Source organism: Petromyzon marinus, chromosome 41, assembly GCF_048934315.1.
Source record: "Petromyzon marinus isolate PM22_M1 ecotype Great Lakes invasive population chromosome 41, UKy_Petmar_22M1.pri1.0, whole genome shotgun sequence".
NCBI classification, from domain to species: domain Eukaryota; kingdom Metazoa; phylum Chordata; class Hyperoartia; order Petromyzontiformes; family Petromyzontidae; genus Petromyzon; species Petromyzon marinus.
The window spans coordinates 9,627,822-9,646,606 of NC_133707.1; the positions used below are offsets into that span (position 1 = coordinate 9,627,822).

General features: G+C 52.2%; 1 protein-coding gene across 4 annotated transcripts in view; it reads right to left on the bottom strand.

Annotated features, from left to right (window-relative positions):
* Positions 1 to 1,554: 1,554 nt before the first annotated feature.
* Positions 1,555 to 18,785, bottom strand: part of ALPK1 (alpha kinase 1) — a 68,255-nt gene continuing 51,024 nt past the window's right edge. For all 4 annotated transcript variants that reach the window (XM_032969012.2, XM_076073374.1, XM_032969011.2 and 1 more), the window contains 6 exons: positions 18,058 to 18,162; positions 9,597 to 11,763; positions 8,274 to 8,433; positions 7,296 to 7,458; positions 5,867 to 6,056; positions 1,555 to 3,618 (listed from right to left, as the gene is read on the bottom strand). In XM_032969012.2, the coding sequence (XP_032824903.2) occupies positions 3,413 to 3,618; positions 5,867 to 6,056; positions 7,296 to 7,458; positions 8,274 to 8,433; positions 9,597 to 11,763; positions 18,058 to 18,162 (2,991 nt within the window). In that variant the 3' untranslated portion in view covers positions 1,555 to 3,412. The remainder of the gene's footprint in view (positions 3,619 to 5,866; positions 6,057 to 7,295; positions 7,459 to 8,273; positions 8,434 to 9,596; positions 11,764 to 18,057; positions 18,163 to 18,785) is intronic.

Genomic DNA, 18,785 nt, shown 5'->3' on the forward strand with positions numbered 1-18,785 from the left:
GGGTCGGACAAGCGGGGGTGGGTGGGGAGGAGTGGATAGGAGGCTCACGCAGCTCCTTCCTTGTTTTTTGTCCACCCTTCCTAAAGTCACTCTCGGTGCCAGCGCATTAGATCGCCCTCCCTGCGGTTTGCTCTTCCACCAAGGCTCCAACGGTCCAGCCTACAAATCGCATCACGCAAAGCAGCACGCCATGGCAACAGCAGCAGATGCGGATAATCTGATTGCACAAATGTAAACTAACAGAAAACAAGTTTCCAGTGGTAGTCGTGGTGGTGGTGGTGCGACTGTGGGCCATCCAGAAGAGACCCAAACAACAACAACAATATAACGACCACGACGCAATGCCCCGATTCATAAACATACGGAGAGGAGACACATCATAACAGCGACGATACACTCCCGACGCTGTTGGCCTGGCTTGGCCACCTCAATGTGAATTTGTCGTGGTTGTTCTGCCGTTTACATCGGCCGTACGAAAGAAGAAGAAGACTCCCCGAGATGAGACACCCCACCTCCCTTGGGTGTTTTGTCCAGAGGGGGAAAAAGATTTGCACCGCAATGCGACGTAGCTATGATCGTTTGGAGATGGGTTATGGTTTTAGGAATCGTGTCGCTGCGTCTGTGTAGGGAGCGGTCGTGAAGCAGCGCGCTGCGCTACGAACCCGGCCGACCCGGGTTCGATTCCTGCTCACGGCCACCACCAAGTGACGATTATCTGGACCGATCATGGGCCTCCCCTAGGTCGACTCAGCCTCAAATGAGTAGCTGGTGCGGTGTGTAGTAAACATCGCCGCTGGGGAGACGGAAGAGGCGTGATGCCACCCGCCCCATCATGCAGCGTGGTGGCCTTCTTACCCAAAAGCCTGTTCAGACTCCATGGGGGATCTTTGTCTTGTTTTGTTCATAACTATATTGACCATACTTCACCCACGCTGGGTCTGAGTTAACACCTGAGCCTGTATTTTGGTGGGGTTACGGATTGGTTATGAAGGTGACTTCATAACCAATCCGTAACCTCAAAGAAAATGGGACCACTATGACACAACTTGGAATTAAAAGTGGAAACTTTTATTGAAAATCATCATCATAACAAAACAATAATCACATGCAGACTCTTAGAAATCCACTGCTGGGATGAAGGCCCCCCCCCCCCCTCCACACAATGTTGGTCACGTGGCTTGTTCGACCATACTTCACCACGCCAGTCAAACAGAGAGCAAAAATAAAAACCCGTGAACATAAACCGAAATAACACGCCGCATTTCAACGAGCAGCCGAGGCAAAAACTACGACCCCCCCTCCGTTAAGAAATACGAACCGGACTTGCAAATAATGCCCGCAGCAAGCATCGTGCATCGTAAGTGTTTGACGCCAAGGAATGGCCCAAGACGAAACGTCGACTTGTAAACGAAACCGATGCCCACAGTGAAAGGCACCAATCCCATGCCCCCCCCCCACACCCCCGCGATGACTTGTTTCTGAAGCCCAAACCTTTAAGTCTTGATGACCAGCCCACCGCAGAATTGCTTCTCGTAACAACGCCACCCCCCCCCCCCCCACCCGTAACGATTCCCAACAACATTTAGTGTCAACTGGCAAGTGCATTCGTCCACATCCTCGCCTGCACTGCTGCTTCGTCATGCCCCCCCCCCCCCCACAGCTTCACCCTGCACAATATGGAATAAAAAAACGACCTGCACGTCACAGACGAGCTTTCGTGACTGCAAGGATTCATCTTCTTTGGTTCTTTCGGTAAAGTCAGGTAGAATGAGAATAAAATAATAAATTGATAAAATAAAATAACAATAATATTCTCACATTTCGGCCACAACACAAGCGGCCTTTATCAGGTGAATCGCTGTCCTCCAGACAGTCTCGTCCTTTCACCTGATGAAGGCCGCTTGTGTTGTGGCCGAAACGTCGTGAGAATATTATTGTGTTATTTTATTTTATCAATTTATTATTTTATTCTCATTCTACGTGACTTTACCGAAAGAACCAAAGAAGAACATTTAAGTCGTTTGAACTTTTTTGTTTTGCTTAGTATTAGGGTTTTTATTTGCTTGATATGTACGTGTGTGTGTGTGTGGGGAGCAGTGGTGTAGCGGTTAGCGCGCTGCACTACGAACCTGGCGACCCGGGTTTGATTCCTGCTCACGGCCAACACCAGTGACGAGGCGGATTCAGCCTCAAATGAGTACCTGGTGCGGTGTGTAAACATCGCCACTAGGGAGACAAAGGCGGTCCGGCGTGGTGCTGGCCACCCACCCCATCGTCTACCGGTCCGTCCTTCATAGGTGCTCGTTAACAGCACTTGCCCCAAAAGTCTGTTAAAGGCTATACGGGGGATCTTTGTCTTTTTTGTGTTGGGCTTCTTTCGCGCCGTACAAAGTCTACGACGTACATGGGATTTGGCCCTTAAAAATAATTAACGTCCAGCGTTTTGGGATGCTGTTGGCATGGATGACGCTATGTAAAATGAAAGCATTATAATGAATATTGCCCCTTAGTCCAAGGTACTCGCACACACTCATCTCATGGAACACGTTACCCCGTCTGTGCAGTCCAATACGTCACATATCCGACCCGCGGGGAACTGAGTTATGGGTTATGAGGTTGCACAAACAAATGAACCATGACACCTTGCTGATCTCGTCAAGGAGCAGAAACCATCATCGTGCGAACTCCGGCGGTCATCCTTGGCTCGCCATCGAACAAAGATGGTCACTGGCATCGCGCGCTTTCAGGTGCGCTTCTGCGGCCGTCTGGAACGCTCTTCTGATATTCGGAAGCCACCGGAGCTATGCACTTTTAAATATAGATCGAAAACTAATTTCTTCGGAAACTGCTTTTTCGTGTTTGTTATCTTTCCCCCAAACCTACCGATTAGCACGTTTGGCTACGTACGGTGCGAATGGAGTTAAACATGCATACATGCAGACGAGCATGTGAAATAAGTCGGACATGTCAACATCTTTACGAAATGACAGTTACACGCCACGTGTAACCAGGTGACTGGACGAAGTGCAAACCGCTCCAAACGTGGGAAGATGCTTCACTGTGCATTGGAGCCGAGTGGATATACGCGTGGTTGAGGATGCCACGTTAACCGCGTGTGACACGGCCGGATATATGAAGATCTAGAGAAAATGACGGGTACACCAAAGTGCACAGATACTGCACTGGGCGCGGGAGGTGAATTGGTTCACGGCGGATACGCGATGTTATATTTTACGTAGCTGGCTTACGTAAACTGGTCTAAAGTAAACCCTGCAGCCACTATGGTCCCTGCATTCACCGCCAGAGCAGAGACAAAAAAGAAAGAAAACCCAGATCGACGCTTGAATAAAATCTCCACGAAGATTCGCGAAAATTTGTGACACATCGTTGCAATATGTCCGGTAAATTTCGTTCACGAGTTCATGGTGTATTGCCCTGGCGGGGGTCTCTTTAAGTCCAGGTCGTGACAGATGTGGTTGCACTCTGCGTGCTGCTTGTCCCAGAATTTGTGGAACCCTCTCTGGCCATAGTCCACCGAATCATTCAGATCTTTGAACCAAGAGTGGACGAGAGGATCGGTCAGATACATGAGACCCGTGCCATCCATCGTGGTCCAGCCTGCAACACACACGCACACACAATATTAAGCACTAAACTATTCAACATTTTTTTTTATGTTAACCGGGGAAGGCCCACTGAGCTGTACAGCTTTTTTTCAAAAGCGACCTGGCCACAAATGGTAGCTCAACGAAGTGGCTTATCAAGTGAAAATGTTTCACGGCCAAATACTCTAAAAATATGTTTCTAAACGTGGAGGGAAACACGAAACAAAAAAAACTGGGCTTTACCCCTATTTACCTGCCGTCAAAAAAAATGAGGTGTTAGGATGTTCAAACGCTGAGTAGACACCGATTACAAGGCATCACCCCCTTGCTCAGCCACGCACGCTTGTTGCGAACGAACGCAAACAGAACATCGCTTTGACGATGTGAGCACCGTGCTTGAAGCCGATTGGTCTGCGCCAGAGAGAGGGCCTCCTTCTCACGAGCGCTTGACCAAGGCCGCCAAGAGGCAAGCAGGTGGACGTGTTACATTCCGTGGGCATGAGGAACATTTGATACCACTGAAGGTGGCAAATATTTAATGTTGTGGTGCCAGCTACCGTGGCGTGGAAGATGGCAGCCTTCATGCGGCCCACTCTGTTAAGCGAGGCATCACGACGATCGCCATCAACGCGGCGACCGGACGTCGACAATTGATCTCTTGCGTCTCGGGGCAACAACACCAGTTACCGTATGTGGCTAATAGAAGTGAAGTATATGCTAGCATAATAATTATTATAATTAGTTATTGTTTCGCTTGTTTACCCACAAAGGCCTCGCTGAGTCTCAAGACTCCTTCTCTGGAGCTTCCTCCACGGTTTTTGCCGGAGGAGGCGAGGTTGTTTCTTGCGCTCCCGATTCGATTTGCGGATAATTTTTCACCACTTTGGGATGTTTAGCCACGACCAATTACATGGTAAAAAATATATATTTCGCGAATGATTATGTTTTTTCTTTACGGGAGTAAACTGGAAAACCAGGATAAAATGCGTTTTAAACGGGGGCGGGGGGGGGGTGATCGTGTACGTGTAGTCTCTACACAGAGAGGCACCCAGATCGAGCGTCGACCATCTACCGGAGATCTTGTGAAAAAGATTTCCATAAGCTCATCGGATTCCCGCAGTATCAATCAATATTCTGATTCTGATCGAACCCAGAGGCCCTTCTTGCTGCGAGGCGCAAAAGTTCCCACTTCGCCAGCGCGACGCCTGATAACGTGACTACGAAATTTACTTTTATTGCAGATATCAATACGAGTGTATAGCTCAAGTCTTTCCACCTCAGATGGTACCACCAAGTAACATTTTATGTCTGGGCCCATCTGCTATTGAACCGATGCTATCAGTTTATATTTAAATTATGGGAAAGCCATCAGAGGCAAAGGTGCTTACTGGATGGAAACACGAGTAGTAACAATAACACACGCAACTAAGCTGATTCCTAGATGGCAGAAGGCTCCATTGCGACCATTGTATTGTTTTTTCTATCATGCCTCAGAGTTAATGTGACATCACCACACAATGACAAAGATCCCCTGTTTAGCCTCAACAGACTGTTGGGGCAAGTACTGTTAGCAGTGAGCATGCAGTGCAGGACCTCACCACGTCGCATGTCATAACCCACACAGGCCTCAAATTAGACCACAAACTGAAGAAAGTCAAATTTGCGTCCATATAATATCTCTAAAATAGCTTGGCCATCAGCATCCGAATCGGCAGTCATGATCAATCCACTGCTGGATGAAGCTCTCCCCAAACTGCCGCCCACCTCTCACGATCCTGCAATGCAGTAGTCCGCCTAGCACCTGCACATGAAACTGATTTCAGCGTTCCATCTCCTCAGTGGACGTACACCACGGAATGCGTTCAATTCCAATTCCTTTTCTGAAATGCTCTTCCTTCTGATATTGGGTAGCCACTGGAGCTGTGCACAAATGAACAAGTGTTTACACGCGGGAGGAAACTGGAACACCCTTAGAGAAGCCACGCGCGAGAGGGGGAAACACTCTACCCCATACAGACGGAACAGGTCGAATCCATGTCTCTTCTGCGCCGCCTTCTCCTGCCGAGTCAGGGAATGAGGCTCCTCGACACCCACGGGAAAGGAGTCTCACAACATCTGTGCGATCCGCCAACCCTCCCCTCCGCAGCGTTGGATTACAGGCGGCGTGCATAGCCACCAATGTCACCTGGCAAAATTTAGATGATGATGACGGTAAAAAAATAAATCGTAGGCGGGCTTTGATGAGAGTTCGCTCCGCTTACCCTGCAGGTCAACGATGATCTCCGATCCCTTGGACAGGTCGTAGGTGAAGTGGCTGAAGGCGATGGCGTACGGTGCCGCGGGGACGTTTCTCTTGTACACCTCAGAGTTGTTTGTTATTTTGGCGAAAGATCCTTCCATGTAGGGTTCCGCGTTCATGCAGGCTCGCACGCGTCCGCCGTCATCCAACATCTGCCGGGGATTCGGCGAGAGGCAGGGGAGGGACGCGGAGGGAGCAAAGCCGTTAAGTTTTGACAACGCTTTGTTGCGGTGATTGGGAAAATCGGACTGGGTTTTTCGCAGAATAATTTTGATAGCAGCAGCAGCAGAAGCAGCAGCAGCTAGCAGCAGTTTCAGCATATTCTTTGGTTCTTTCGGTAAAGTCACGTAGATAGAAAATAATGAAATAAAAAGAAATAAAATCCGTGACTTTACCGAAAGAACCAAAGAATATGAATTCCTGCAGTCACGGACGTTTGAAGTCAAAGTTTCAGCATAATTGGAAATTGCAGATGTATCATCATCATCATAATCACACATTTCAAAGAGTATCACATCATCCCACAGCACTTATGATTAACACGTTTGGCTATGTACGGTGCGAAAGAAGTTCAACATGAAACAGCATCACCATCAGCAGCAGCGTCATTATCATCAGTCACCACTTCATCGTCATCAACATCATCGTCAGTAGGAGTAACAAGCAGCATCGACATCATTATTATTCGTAGCAGCATCATAATCTTCATTAACATCATCATTGTCTTTGTTGGCATCATCAGCAGCGGCAGTTTCATAATCAGTCGAAGCAGCGGTGAAGGTATCACCACCATCATCAATAGCAACTTCTTGACGATCACAAACATCCTCATTATTATTATCATCATCATCATCGTTATCCTTATCATTACCAGCAGAATTGATAGCAGTAGATATATAAGTAATAATTTTAATTTGTTTTACAAGGCCCACTCAGCTCTTTTTCAGAAGCGACCTTGGGTCGGGTGTGTCAAAAAAATAACAAGGGGTGCCCGGGTGGCGAGATGTTAACTGCCTTGCCTGGTATACAGAGGGTCGTGGATGCCATCCCCAGCCTGAAACCTGTACATTTGGAGTTTGCGCGTGTTCTCTCTCCACGTGGTCGCGTGGATTTTTCTCCGGGTCCTCCGGTTTTCCCCCTCCACGTTTAAAGTGACCATCACGCATTGATAACATTTGGCTGCTATAAAATCCCACGCGATAAGCCCACTTCGTTGAGCTATCATTTGTGAAGGCCAGGTCGCTTCTGAAAAAAACGCTTTATAGCTCAGTGGGCCTTACCTAGTAAAATAAAAAAAATTGTTTAGTTTTATAATAATTAACATTTTCGTATCAACGGCTCGGCGATCAGTGTGCGCGTGCGTGTGTGTGTGCGTGCGTCCCCACACAAACCAGCAGCAGGGTGGCGGGCATGTAGTAGATTTGGGTGGGGTGTTTCTTCTTGAAGAGCCGCTGATTGAACTCGGTGACGTAGTGCTGCGCCGTCGCCTGCCGCACCACGTTGTCCACGTAGTAGCGCGCCTCCCGCTCGCGCTTGTAGCACTTCCCCACGTAGCTGTCGCACGGTGGCGCGGGGAGGGGGGGGGGGGTGGAGGACAGGGGGGGGGGCAGGGTAGCGGGAGTGGGGGGGGGGCAGCGTCATACCCCATCGTCACAACGCCACGACGCGCCATCTCGGTCTAAAATATTAATGTTAACTATTTTTTTTATTTTACGAGGTAAGGCCCACTGAGCTATATAGCTCTTTTTCAGGAAGCGACCTGGCCACAAATGATAGCCCAACAAAGTGGCTTATCACGTGGGAAATTTATAGCAGCCAAATGCTCTAAACGGGTGATGTTGATTCTAAACGTGGAAGGAAAAACCGGAGGACCCGGAGAAAAATCCACACGACCACGGGGAGAGAGACACGCCAACTCAAAATATACAGCAGTAGGCGTTAGTCGGGATTGAACCCACGACCTGCTGTACACCAGGCGAGGTAGTTAACATCTCGCCACCGTGGCGCCCCGGTCAACATCAACGCGTCTACCCCGCTCAGGTGACAGCGGTAACACAATGTGACGAGGTAAAGGGGCAGCACTGCAATTGCTTGCTCACGCCACTGCTGGCAGAAAGGGGCCTCCACCAGAGGGGGCTCTAGAGAGGCACCTCTGCAGGGTACTTTGGCCTCCTCTTCCGCGGTGGTCACACGTTCTTGGAAGAGGTGGGAGTACCCACATTTTATCCCACGGAGCGCGAGAGATTTAACAAAAACCCGCACCACTCATTCGTGAATCAAATGAAACCAGTGACCTCTGGTGGAGGCCTTTCCACCCGCAGTGGCGTGTTTAAAGGAAAGGACACGGGCGAGGAAGTTGAGACACTCACCGGGCCAAGGCCTGCTCCTGGTGAAGGTACTGTACCCAGAATGCATCGCGCTGCTGCCCTCGGACGTTGGCAGTCAGCTGCAGCCGGGCCCCGATGTGCAGCAGGGTGTGGTGGCCCGCCCAGCGGTCCGCCGACCGGTTGTACGTCAGCACCATCGCCACTGCACCCGACGCAGCGGCAGGAGAGGCAGCGGCAGCCGCGACAAAAAAGAGCAAACAGTGAACGTGCAGGTTGCGTGTGTATACACACATATATATATACCGTGTGTACGAGCGACGCACTTCTACAAACGCACTTTATATCAGCGTTGGCCTCGCAACTTTCCAGAAAAAGACCCCTTGAAAAACTGGAATATTTGAAGACACGCATTCCCCGTTTAGCGCTATCCAGTACAGCGCTGATTCGTTCTAGAGCTGTTTGCTTTCGGGCACATTTTTATTAAAAATAAAATAGATACAGATTATATGTGACAAAAAATAAACAGTACATACGTAACGTAGAGTTAATAAAAATGGATTCAAAGCCGTACTTGAGCAGTGTTCGCTCTCATCCAAATACTTACAGTATTAGCGCCCTTATACGCTGTCCGCCCTCAGCCAATGAGCAAGCAGCGTTCGCTCTTCGCCATTGAGCACTTTCCTCTAACACCGGGGGGTGCCTAGTCACAGATTGGACTGCACCACCAGGCACAAGCTGTAACCCCCATCAGGCGCAAGCTGTAACCCCCATCAGGCCCAAGCTGTAACCCCCATCTTGTCTCCCATTGCTGCCAAGTTCGCCATATTGGGGCCGAACCATTCACTGATGAGAACACTGTTTTTAATTATTTCAAAATTTCGTACCATTAACAGTATTTATAAATCATGTTTATCATCTGTACTATTGTTCCAATAACCCAATGAATCCCTAATGTGTTGGTCGTAGGTGATAAATTACGATGTCGGGAACACATTTCCATAGGGCCTATGCTATAATGACCCCGTATAGCACCGATTCACCTAGCGCTTTCGTTTCCAGGCACGCATCCCCCACACTAAACGGGGTATGCCTTTATTTGGATTCAGCACCCTTCGAAGCCTCCAGATGTGTCAACAAAAAAACTAAACATTTTGGAGTCCCAATATATATTTTATAAAGTCTGATTTAATGTTTGGATCTACACATATAAACTTTACAAGACAAACTTTCATCTTACTGCGCTCCAAAACTTTGGAGAAGCCAATTGATTAAAAAAAAATCGGTCCCATCCACTAAACTACATTTGTCCCGATAAAAACATGATTTTAAAAAAAACGTCAAAATAAAAAGCAATCTAAATCTCACGATGAACCGTGTTCTCCTCGACCAGAGGCATCGGGCCTTTCCCTTCCAGCATCTTCTTCAGCTCGGCCGTGGTCATGTCCATGGGCGACAGCTCGCCCTCCGCCCTGACCGCCTCCTCGGGCAGCATCGACCGGCCTTGACCGTCGTCGACGAAGGAGTAGTCGACCGTCTCGAACGAGCTCCCGGAACTCCCGGAGCTCCCGGAGCGCCCCGGCTTGTCGTGGAACGTCCTCGACGCTCTGAACGCGGCTCTCCTCGCGGTGGAGTCGACCGCGTTGGCTGCGCTCGGAGCGTCCCCCGGGGGAAACCCTTCGAAGGAGCCGCTCGATGGCTCGGCAGAGCCGCCGCCGCCGCGGCCACCGGGCCCCTCCGTCGGCGGGTCGGTAGTCGCGTCGCTCGTCGCCACCTCGAACGACGAGCCACTGTCGGGAGACGCGGCCGGCGACGCGCGGCGCCGGGCTTCCGCTCCCCTCGGCGCGACCGCTTCGTCTTCTGCCGTCGGGAGGTCCACGTCGACGTCCGTGGCAGCGCCCGGGGGCGGCTCGTCGTCCGGCGCGGACGCCCCGCCGGCGAGGGCCGCCGGGCGGCCGCGAGTCAACGGCGGCGGCGGCGGGAGGTTCGAACCGTCGCCTTCGTTCGTCTCTGCGTCCAAATCCAGCAGGTCGAACGAGCCGCTCCTCTCCGACGAGGCGGGAGACGGCGGAGAGGGCGGGAGACGGCGATTGCCGTCCGCGGTGCTCGGCACATCCTCCGTCGGCGGGTCGACGTCCCTCGCGCTCGACCCCCGGCCCCCCAGCTCACCGGGCGCGGAGCCTCGCTGGGGTCGCGGCGCGGCGACCGGATCTCCGTCGTCCGCCGTGGGGGCTTCGGCGTCGACGGTGGCGGCCGCGGCGGCGGACTTCGGTGGAGCCCGTCGCCCCGCTCCGTCGCGAGCCAACACGTCGACAACGAAGACGTCTTCCGTGGCCAGGTCGGGGTCCACGGTGCCGTCCGGGTCCGGCGCGGCCATCTCGCGGCGGTCACGCCCCGCGGCTTCGACCGACGCATGTCCCGGCTCCTCCGAGCCAGCCGTGGCAAGCGCAGCGTCGACGACCTCAGCGGAGGACGCCCAGCCTTCCGGAGACACGCGAAGGCCCCCCACCATCTCCGTCGCTTCCTTCACCGCCGCCGCCGACGGCTTCCCGGCACCGGCATCGCCGCCGGCGTCTCCGCCGCCCTTCTCGACAAACACAAACGAGCCGCTGCTGTCGCTGGCAGCGAGTGAGGGTGCCGCCGGCCGGTGCTCGGGAAGCGACTCGAGGCTCCACTGCTTCCCGGACTTTTGCACCACCCCCCAGGATCCGGTGGAGCTCTGGCTCCGCGACTTGCTGGCGCCGGAGACGCCCTCACCGCGCGACGACCGTCCGCTGCTCCCGCCGTCGCTGCCGGACCGGGCGTCGCGCGCCGCGTATCCCACGAGCGACGCGATGGGCTTTTTCGCGCACCCCCGCGCGTCCTGGTCGCCCGTCGCGCACGCCTCCGTCGTCGCCGTCGTGATGCACAGAGCCGCCGCCGCGCCGCCGTCTCGCGCGTCGCTCGGCCTGCGGAAATCCTCGCCCTGCTCCAGCGTCCGGAACAGGGAGGAGGCCTTCGCTCGCAAGGCCGCGGCGAACTCCTCCGTCCTCCCGAGGGCCTCGTAAGCCTCCGCGTCCTTGTAGCGATCGGGCACGAAGGAATCGGGATCCTCGGTGCGGTTCTCGCTCCCGGCGTCCGCCTCTTCCAGCAGCTCCAGAACCGCCCGGTCGATCTCTTCCTCCGCCGCTGCCGCGCTGGCGGCGGCCGCCAGCGCGGCAGCGGCGGCCGGGCCCCGTCTCCCCGGGCGCGCGGCAGCCTCGGCCGTGCCCAGCAAGCGCAGGAGCCGCGCGCACGCGTGGGCGCTTAACCCCGCGCTGACCCGGCCCCCCGCGGGGAGGCCGGGCGGGCGGGCGAGGCGGCGCGCCACGGAGAGGTTAAACGCGGCGTAAATAAAGGCGTGCAGCGGCGTTCGGCCCGTGACCGCCCCCCTGCCCCGGCGCGTCAGGAGGCACACTTCAAAGGCGGCGGCGGCGGCGGAGGCGCGGGCTCGCCGAGCGTCGTCGGGCACGCGCGGGAGCTGGCTGTAGGAGAGCAGGCAGGTGCCGCAGCGGTTCTGCAGGTTCACAGGCAGACGGACGGGCAGCCGCAGAGATTAGCGAACGCGGAAGAGCCACGACTCTGTGTAGGATGCTGGGGCGCGGTACTGGGCTGGTTCATTCATTCGTCACTGGTGTTGGTGAACTTCGGGTCGCCGCGTTCATAGCACAGCGCCGCTAACCGATGCGCTACCGCTCCCCACGGTTGGCTATGTACGGTGCAAAAGAAGTCCAACGTACATACATACGTACGCGCACATTTGTTGAAAGCAGCAATTTACAACAAGTCGGGAATTCTGATTTTAGCTGGGCAGCAGTGCTGTGTCACTGCAGGCAGTGAAGCCAGCGGAAGAGAAGGAGCTTAAGTTTATTTTGTTTAAAATCAAAACTGAAGGCGAAGTGATCATCAAAAATCAGTAAACATAAGCAGTGAGCATCCTCCTCTTTCAGATGCAGTATTGCCGTTTGCTTTTCTCTTGACCATTACCAATCAGGTGTAAGGATTGACTTGCCTTGTAACAAAGGTAGTTAAGGTTTTGTACTTTGGTAAAAGCTTTGCTTTTTTGTCTCGTTAAGACCAACTAGCAACCAGTGGACGGCTGCATAGATTATGAAAACAAGGGACTCGTTTACACACAACACACACGTAACACACACAATAAAACACATACAACACACGCACACAACACGCACGCAACACACACAACACATAACACACACACAACACGCAGAGCATACACACACAATACAACACATACCCCAAATTAGACACACACCGGGTTTCCGCTAAGAAATCAAACATAGTGTTTCTGTAAGGGCCAGTCCTGGTACTGAGTGCTGTGATCAATGCATTGATTTGATAGTGTGCTCATGACTACGTAGAACCGTCTGCAATTGGATAGAACCCATCACGTGCATATTTTCTGCATCCTAATCACACTTCATTTACGTAATTAGTTTCTTTTTGTATTCTCTTTGATTTACAAACAAAATTGGAGTCAAATAAAACATCGCTCATTCAAACAAAAAATAATCAAATTGGCAAAACCGGGTAACTTTTGTACTCCTGTAGCGGGTACCGAAAGCGAAGCGTGAGGAAAGCCAGCAGAAGGCACGAGGAGGTTCCAGGGCCACAACAATGCAAGTCGGACCACCTTTTGTCTTCCCAATGTTGATGTTGACCACACTGCACCAGGTACTAATTCTAGGCTGAGTTGACCTTCGTGGGATTCCTGAGAAGGTTCAGATTCCAACTGCCCACTGGTGTTGTGCGTCATGGCCAAGGAGCTGAACGCGAGTAACTGGGACAGAGGCACTGTGTGTTCACACGAGAGTCACCGCACCACCTCTCGCCGTGCTGCTATACCAAAGTACACACCGAGCCAAAGTTCCCCCGTATAGTCTACACAGGCTGTTGGGGCAAGTGCCGAAAAGCACTTGCCAGGCCGAAGGCCGGCACGGCGCAAGAGGATGTGGCGTGGCCGGCACCCCAACCTGGCCGCCATCGCCTCCCCGGCGGTGATGTCCAAGTGCTGATTTAAGGCTGAGCGGTCCTCGGGGGAAGCCTACGACCAGTTCAGATATTCGCCACTGACGTCAGCAGCCGTGAGCGGGAATCAAACTCGGGTCGCGTTTGTTTTTGAAGCACAGCGCGCTGACCGCGACGCTGCCGCTCCCCACACGACACGCACGCAAAGATCTCCCAACAGCCTTAAGTGCTGTTAGCGAGCACCTATGAAGGCTGGCACGGCACACGAGGGGGTGGGTGGCCAGCACCACGCCCGACCGCCCTTGTCTCCCCAGTGGCGATGTTTGCACGCCGCACTATTTACTAATTTGAGGCTGAGTCGACCTAGGGGAGGCCCTGGACCGGTTCGAGATAATCGTCACCGGTGTCGGTGGCCCGTGAGCGGGAATCGAACTCGGGCCGCCGGGCTCGTAGAGCAGCGTGGCGCTAACCGCTGCGCCGCCGCTCCCCAAAGACGACGCACAGACACACAGACACCACACGCACTGGGAGTCTTCGCATAACCCGTGGGCACGGTAAATCAACAGCATTCACGCGTTCCAGCCTAGCAGGGAGCGGGGCGATCGCACAACGGCACAGCGCATGCCCAATCAGTTCCTTCATCAGCTTATCATGAAAAATCTATTCAGCGCAAAGTTGCATTTTACGTGCAAAATTTATGTACCTGTGTCGTGCATATAATGAGTTGTCCCGCGGCGAGCTCGGCTTTATTGTTTTGTCTTTTTTTGTTGCTTGGGTTCCCCCTCTCTCTGTCTCTCTCTCTCTCTCGTTCTTCTCTTTGCTGGCTGCCTCTTCCCCACACCCACCCACCCACCCACCCCCGTACAACAAAAAATGGGGATAGCTCCCCTGCAGATGTCCTTGTCCCCGAGCCCTTTATTTTGCTGCCTGTTCCCTCTACCAACTTTTTTGCTTGGATAGAGCGCTCGGGCCGCTTGAATGGAGGTTTTATTGCACGTGCATTGGACACGGAGTTTCAACATGTAATAAAACCTCAATTCATTTTTCATGCCAAGTTCCGCGCACAATGTGGAGCATACTGCCCGCGTCAACCGCCGCCTCCCTTTTGAAGCGACGCGACAAAAAGATAAAAAATTTACGGAGCTTCGGCTTTCGATGGGGGGGGGGGGGGGAGGGGGCGACGGGGGGCGGCCGTGGGGCGGGGAGGGGGGCGGCTTGGGGGCTCGGGGGTTTGAGTTCAGCTCGGCTTGGGCCGCGCATCGGACGACGACAGGGGTTGCGGGGGCAGCGCGGGGCAGCGTCCGTCCATCCGTCCGTCCGCCTGCTCGCGCGACGGTTCGCGAGAGGACGTGGGGTGGCGAGCAATACGCCCGGCCGCCTTTGTCTCCCTGGTGGCAGTTACTTGCACACCACAACCGGGTGCTCGTTCGAGGCCGAGTGGACCTGCGTGGGTGATGAAGGCTTTGCCGTTGCAGCACCGACCTTTATGGAACAACCTTGTTTCCTCCTTTAACAACTTTGTTGACAACGTTGTTGACAACGTTGGTGTCCTTCCCCCGCACCTCCAACTAGCACGGTTGGTTACGTACGGTGCAAAAGGAGTTCCACGCACATACGTACGTAAATATTCCTTCACAAAATATCTGCCGGAGACAAATGCATTTACCAATGTGATTTGAAACTTTCATCGTTACCTATGTATCAATAGTTACATTTTAATGTGCAATTTTATTTAGGGACTGTGTGTGGTCTTGGTGTGGTCTGGGACTGTTCTTGCTGTTGTTTTGCTGCCTTGCTCAAGCTTGGGAGTTGGTGTACTTATGCAATTTGAACTTATATGTTTATGTATTTTACGTATTTATTTTTAGCAATTTACTTTCCTATACTTTCCACTCCGATCGTCTTTTGTGTTGTTTGTCGTAACCATTCTGACCCCGTGCCCTCTACTAGACACCTGGCGCTCATCGGATTTCTCCAGGATAAATAAAGATTCCGATTCGAATATATATTCACACACGCACACACGGGAAAACACAGCAATCGAACGCACGTGCTACTCGTACGGCATAGCAGAAGGAGCGATGCTGTCCTTGAGGACCGCAACGTTCAACAGCGAAATTATCGAGCCCGAACTTCTTTGACACCGTGCGTAGCCAACTGCGCTCGACAGAGGTGCCAGCCTGTCATTAACCCTCCCAATGCTGCCCTTGATGACGTGGCCCCGAGGATTTAGAACGGACTTCCCCACGGCCAGTAGGCAGCACCGTAATCCGCTTTAAGGGTTAAACTACCAGTCACATGACACTCGCGCGGCAAAGCTTCTGTTAATATGGTTTAATATCAAAAAATATATATCTGTACTGTTCGCGGGGAAAAAAACGAGAGTATGATTTAAAAAAAAAAAACAATTTGTTATATGTGTGGGAAATCGGTGAAGGTCCATCCGTTATATTTACCTTAATTTTGATCGAGAGAAAGCCATGGGGAAATGTTGTCGTGAAGAGAGAGGCTTAAGTCTAATGCTCTTAAGTTGTAGCCTGTAAGTGTACTCAAGTGCTTCTGTGTTGTGTGCATTCCGTATGGTCGGTCGACTCAGGCTTGTACCTCGCGTAAACATCAGAACTGGGGAAACAAAGGTGTCCGGGTGTGGTTGTTGGCCACCCACTCCCGCGTGCTTGCTAAATGCACGTGCCCCAACAGTCTGTTGAGGCTATAGGGGGGATCTTTGTATATATATTTGTGGGGAGTGGTAGTGGAGTGGTTAGCGCACTGCGCTCCAAACTCAGCAACATGAGTTTGATTCCCGCTCAAAGCCCGCACCAGAGACAATTATCTGAACCGGTCCTGTGGGCGTCCCCTAGGTCGACTCAGCCTGTGGTGTGTAAACATTGCCACAAGGGAGACAAAGGTGGCTGGGCGTTGTGCTGACCACCTATCCCCTTCTGTGCCGTGCCGGCCTTAATGGGTGGTCATTCACAGCACTTGCCCCAAGAGTCTGTTAAGGCTAAATGGGGGATCTTTGCATTTGTGCATATATATAACTGTTTGCACGCATGCGATTGTAAATATGCGATATTATGTGGCCTCAGAATGTACCGAACATTCGTTTGTGGAATTGGTCAAACGTACCTGTGCATGCGCTGTACTGATTGATGTATTTAGCGAATGCTTTTACACTGTCTTGATGAAGATTGTGTATGAAGAGTCCAGGGTTTTTTTTCCGGTATATAACAACCGTTCATTCACATCAAAGTGTTATTTATCTTAGCGCCGTCTCAAAAAAAAGGAACAAAAAAAAAACCCACTGAACAAAACCAACGAAAACGAAAGCAAAATCAGAAACGATCCATTCCGTGACGCAAAGCGGCACGAATGGGAATCGGGTTATGCCCTCCTCCCCCCCTCTCTCCACCTCCCTCCCTCCCTCTCTCGCGAGCTCACGCAACGTCCCCTCTCGAATCGATTTCCCCTCCCCGCTCGCTCCCGTCCCTGACGTGACCAACGGCTCGGAGCGCGATGATGAACCGGCGGGGGTCACGAACCTGACTCGCATTGTCCGCCCCGCCCCGTCCGCTAACGCGCGCACCGCTCATAATGAGCCCCTCTTGCCGCAAGTTGACAACGCTGAGCGATGGCGGCCGAGACATTCGCCTTTTCTTTCTTCTGCCGCCCGTCCGTCGCTTATTGTCGCTCATTGTCGCTCCGGAACGAGAGGCCAACATCCGGCGCTCACTTCCCTCCCCCCCACCCTCCCCAACTCGATCCGGCCGGGGGGAACGATCGGTCCGGCCAGATTGAGCACAAGGGGTGGAAAAAAAGAAAAACGAACCCCATAGAAACGAGGATCGGACACGGTGCGCGGCAACGTTCGACATCGATCCTTTTGAGATGCGCCTCGACGCAATCTATTTGCTGTCCGCTGTCAGGCTGTCACGTGTTTGTTTAGCGACGGCGTGGATGTGTTTCGGCTTCTCGTTTACGTTCGGCCCGGGAAGCCATCGCGGCGTGATGGTCGGGGTGGAGCCCCAAACTTGCGCAGATCACCGCGTTCGGTTTGATCTCCCGGTGCGGCTAGTCGAAATGACGGTGTGAGTTTCTCAAATCTCGACCCGTCACCCCCACCACCATCCACTCTGTCCACCGAGCAGTAGAAATGGGTAATCGTAGTAAGCAAAACGATACAACAAAACCATTTTTTTTATTTTATCAGGTAAGGCCCACTGAGCTATATAGCGCTATTTCAGAAGCGACCTGGCCATCACAAATTACATCTCAACGACGTGGCTTATCGCGTGGGAATTCATAACCAGCCAAATACTCCACACACACACACGTTGATTCTACATGTGGAGGGGAAACCTGGAGGACCCGGAGATAAATCCAATTCGACCACGGGGAGAACATGTCGTGTGTTCGATCCACGGGTCTGGATCGAACACACGACCTCCTGTATAACAGGCGATGGAGTCGACATCTCGCCCCACCGTGGCTGACTGGGCAGGTCACGTATGTTGGATTAAAGTGAGGGTACGTACACCTATTCCAAGACGTCTGGCCAGAGTGGAAGAGCAGGCCAAGCTACCCTCTGAAGCCCCCTGAGGCGGAAGCCCTTCCACCAGCAGTGAAGTGAACAAGTTAATAATTAAAATAATGACTCATTGAAAGACTGCACTGCGAGCTGAGAGTCTGATTAAATGAGTGAATTAAGAACAGATAAAGTGAATGCAAAGGCTGCCTGGCTCGATTACGGATTTAAATGAACAGGCGAACGACTGGACGCATGACTGAATGAACGAACGAGTGAAGGAGAGACAACGCTTACCATGTTGAGCAGCACCAGCCCGGCCACGTATTCCACAAACACGGCCGACAGCTTTGCCGCTTCGGCCGCCGCCAGTAACCGATGCGGTTGCTTCCACACGGAAGCCTGAAAACACACGCACGCACACACAAACACACGCACACACAAACAAAAACACACGCACACACAAACAAAAACACACGCACACACAAACAAAAACACACACAAACAAAAACACACACAAACAAAAACACACGCACACACACACGCACACACAAACAAAAACACGTACACACAAACAAAAACACACGCACACACAAACAAAAACACACACAAACAAAAACACACACAAACAAAAACACACGCACACACAAACACACACACAAACAAAAACACGCACACACAAACAAAAACACACGCACACACAAACAAAAACACACACAAACAAAAACACACACAAACAAAAACACACGCACACACAAACACACACACAAACAAAAACACACGCACACACAAACAAAAACACACGCACACACAAAAACATGCACACACAAACAAAAACACACGCACACACAAACAAAAACACACGCACACACAAACAAAAACACACGCACACACAAACAAAAACACACGCACACACAAACAAAAACAGATGCACACACAAACAAAAACATGCACACACAAACAAAAACACACGCACAAACACAAATGACAACAAAGATCATGGATTTTCTGTTTGCACAGTCACA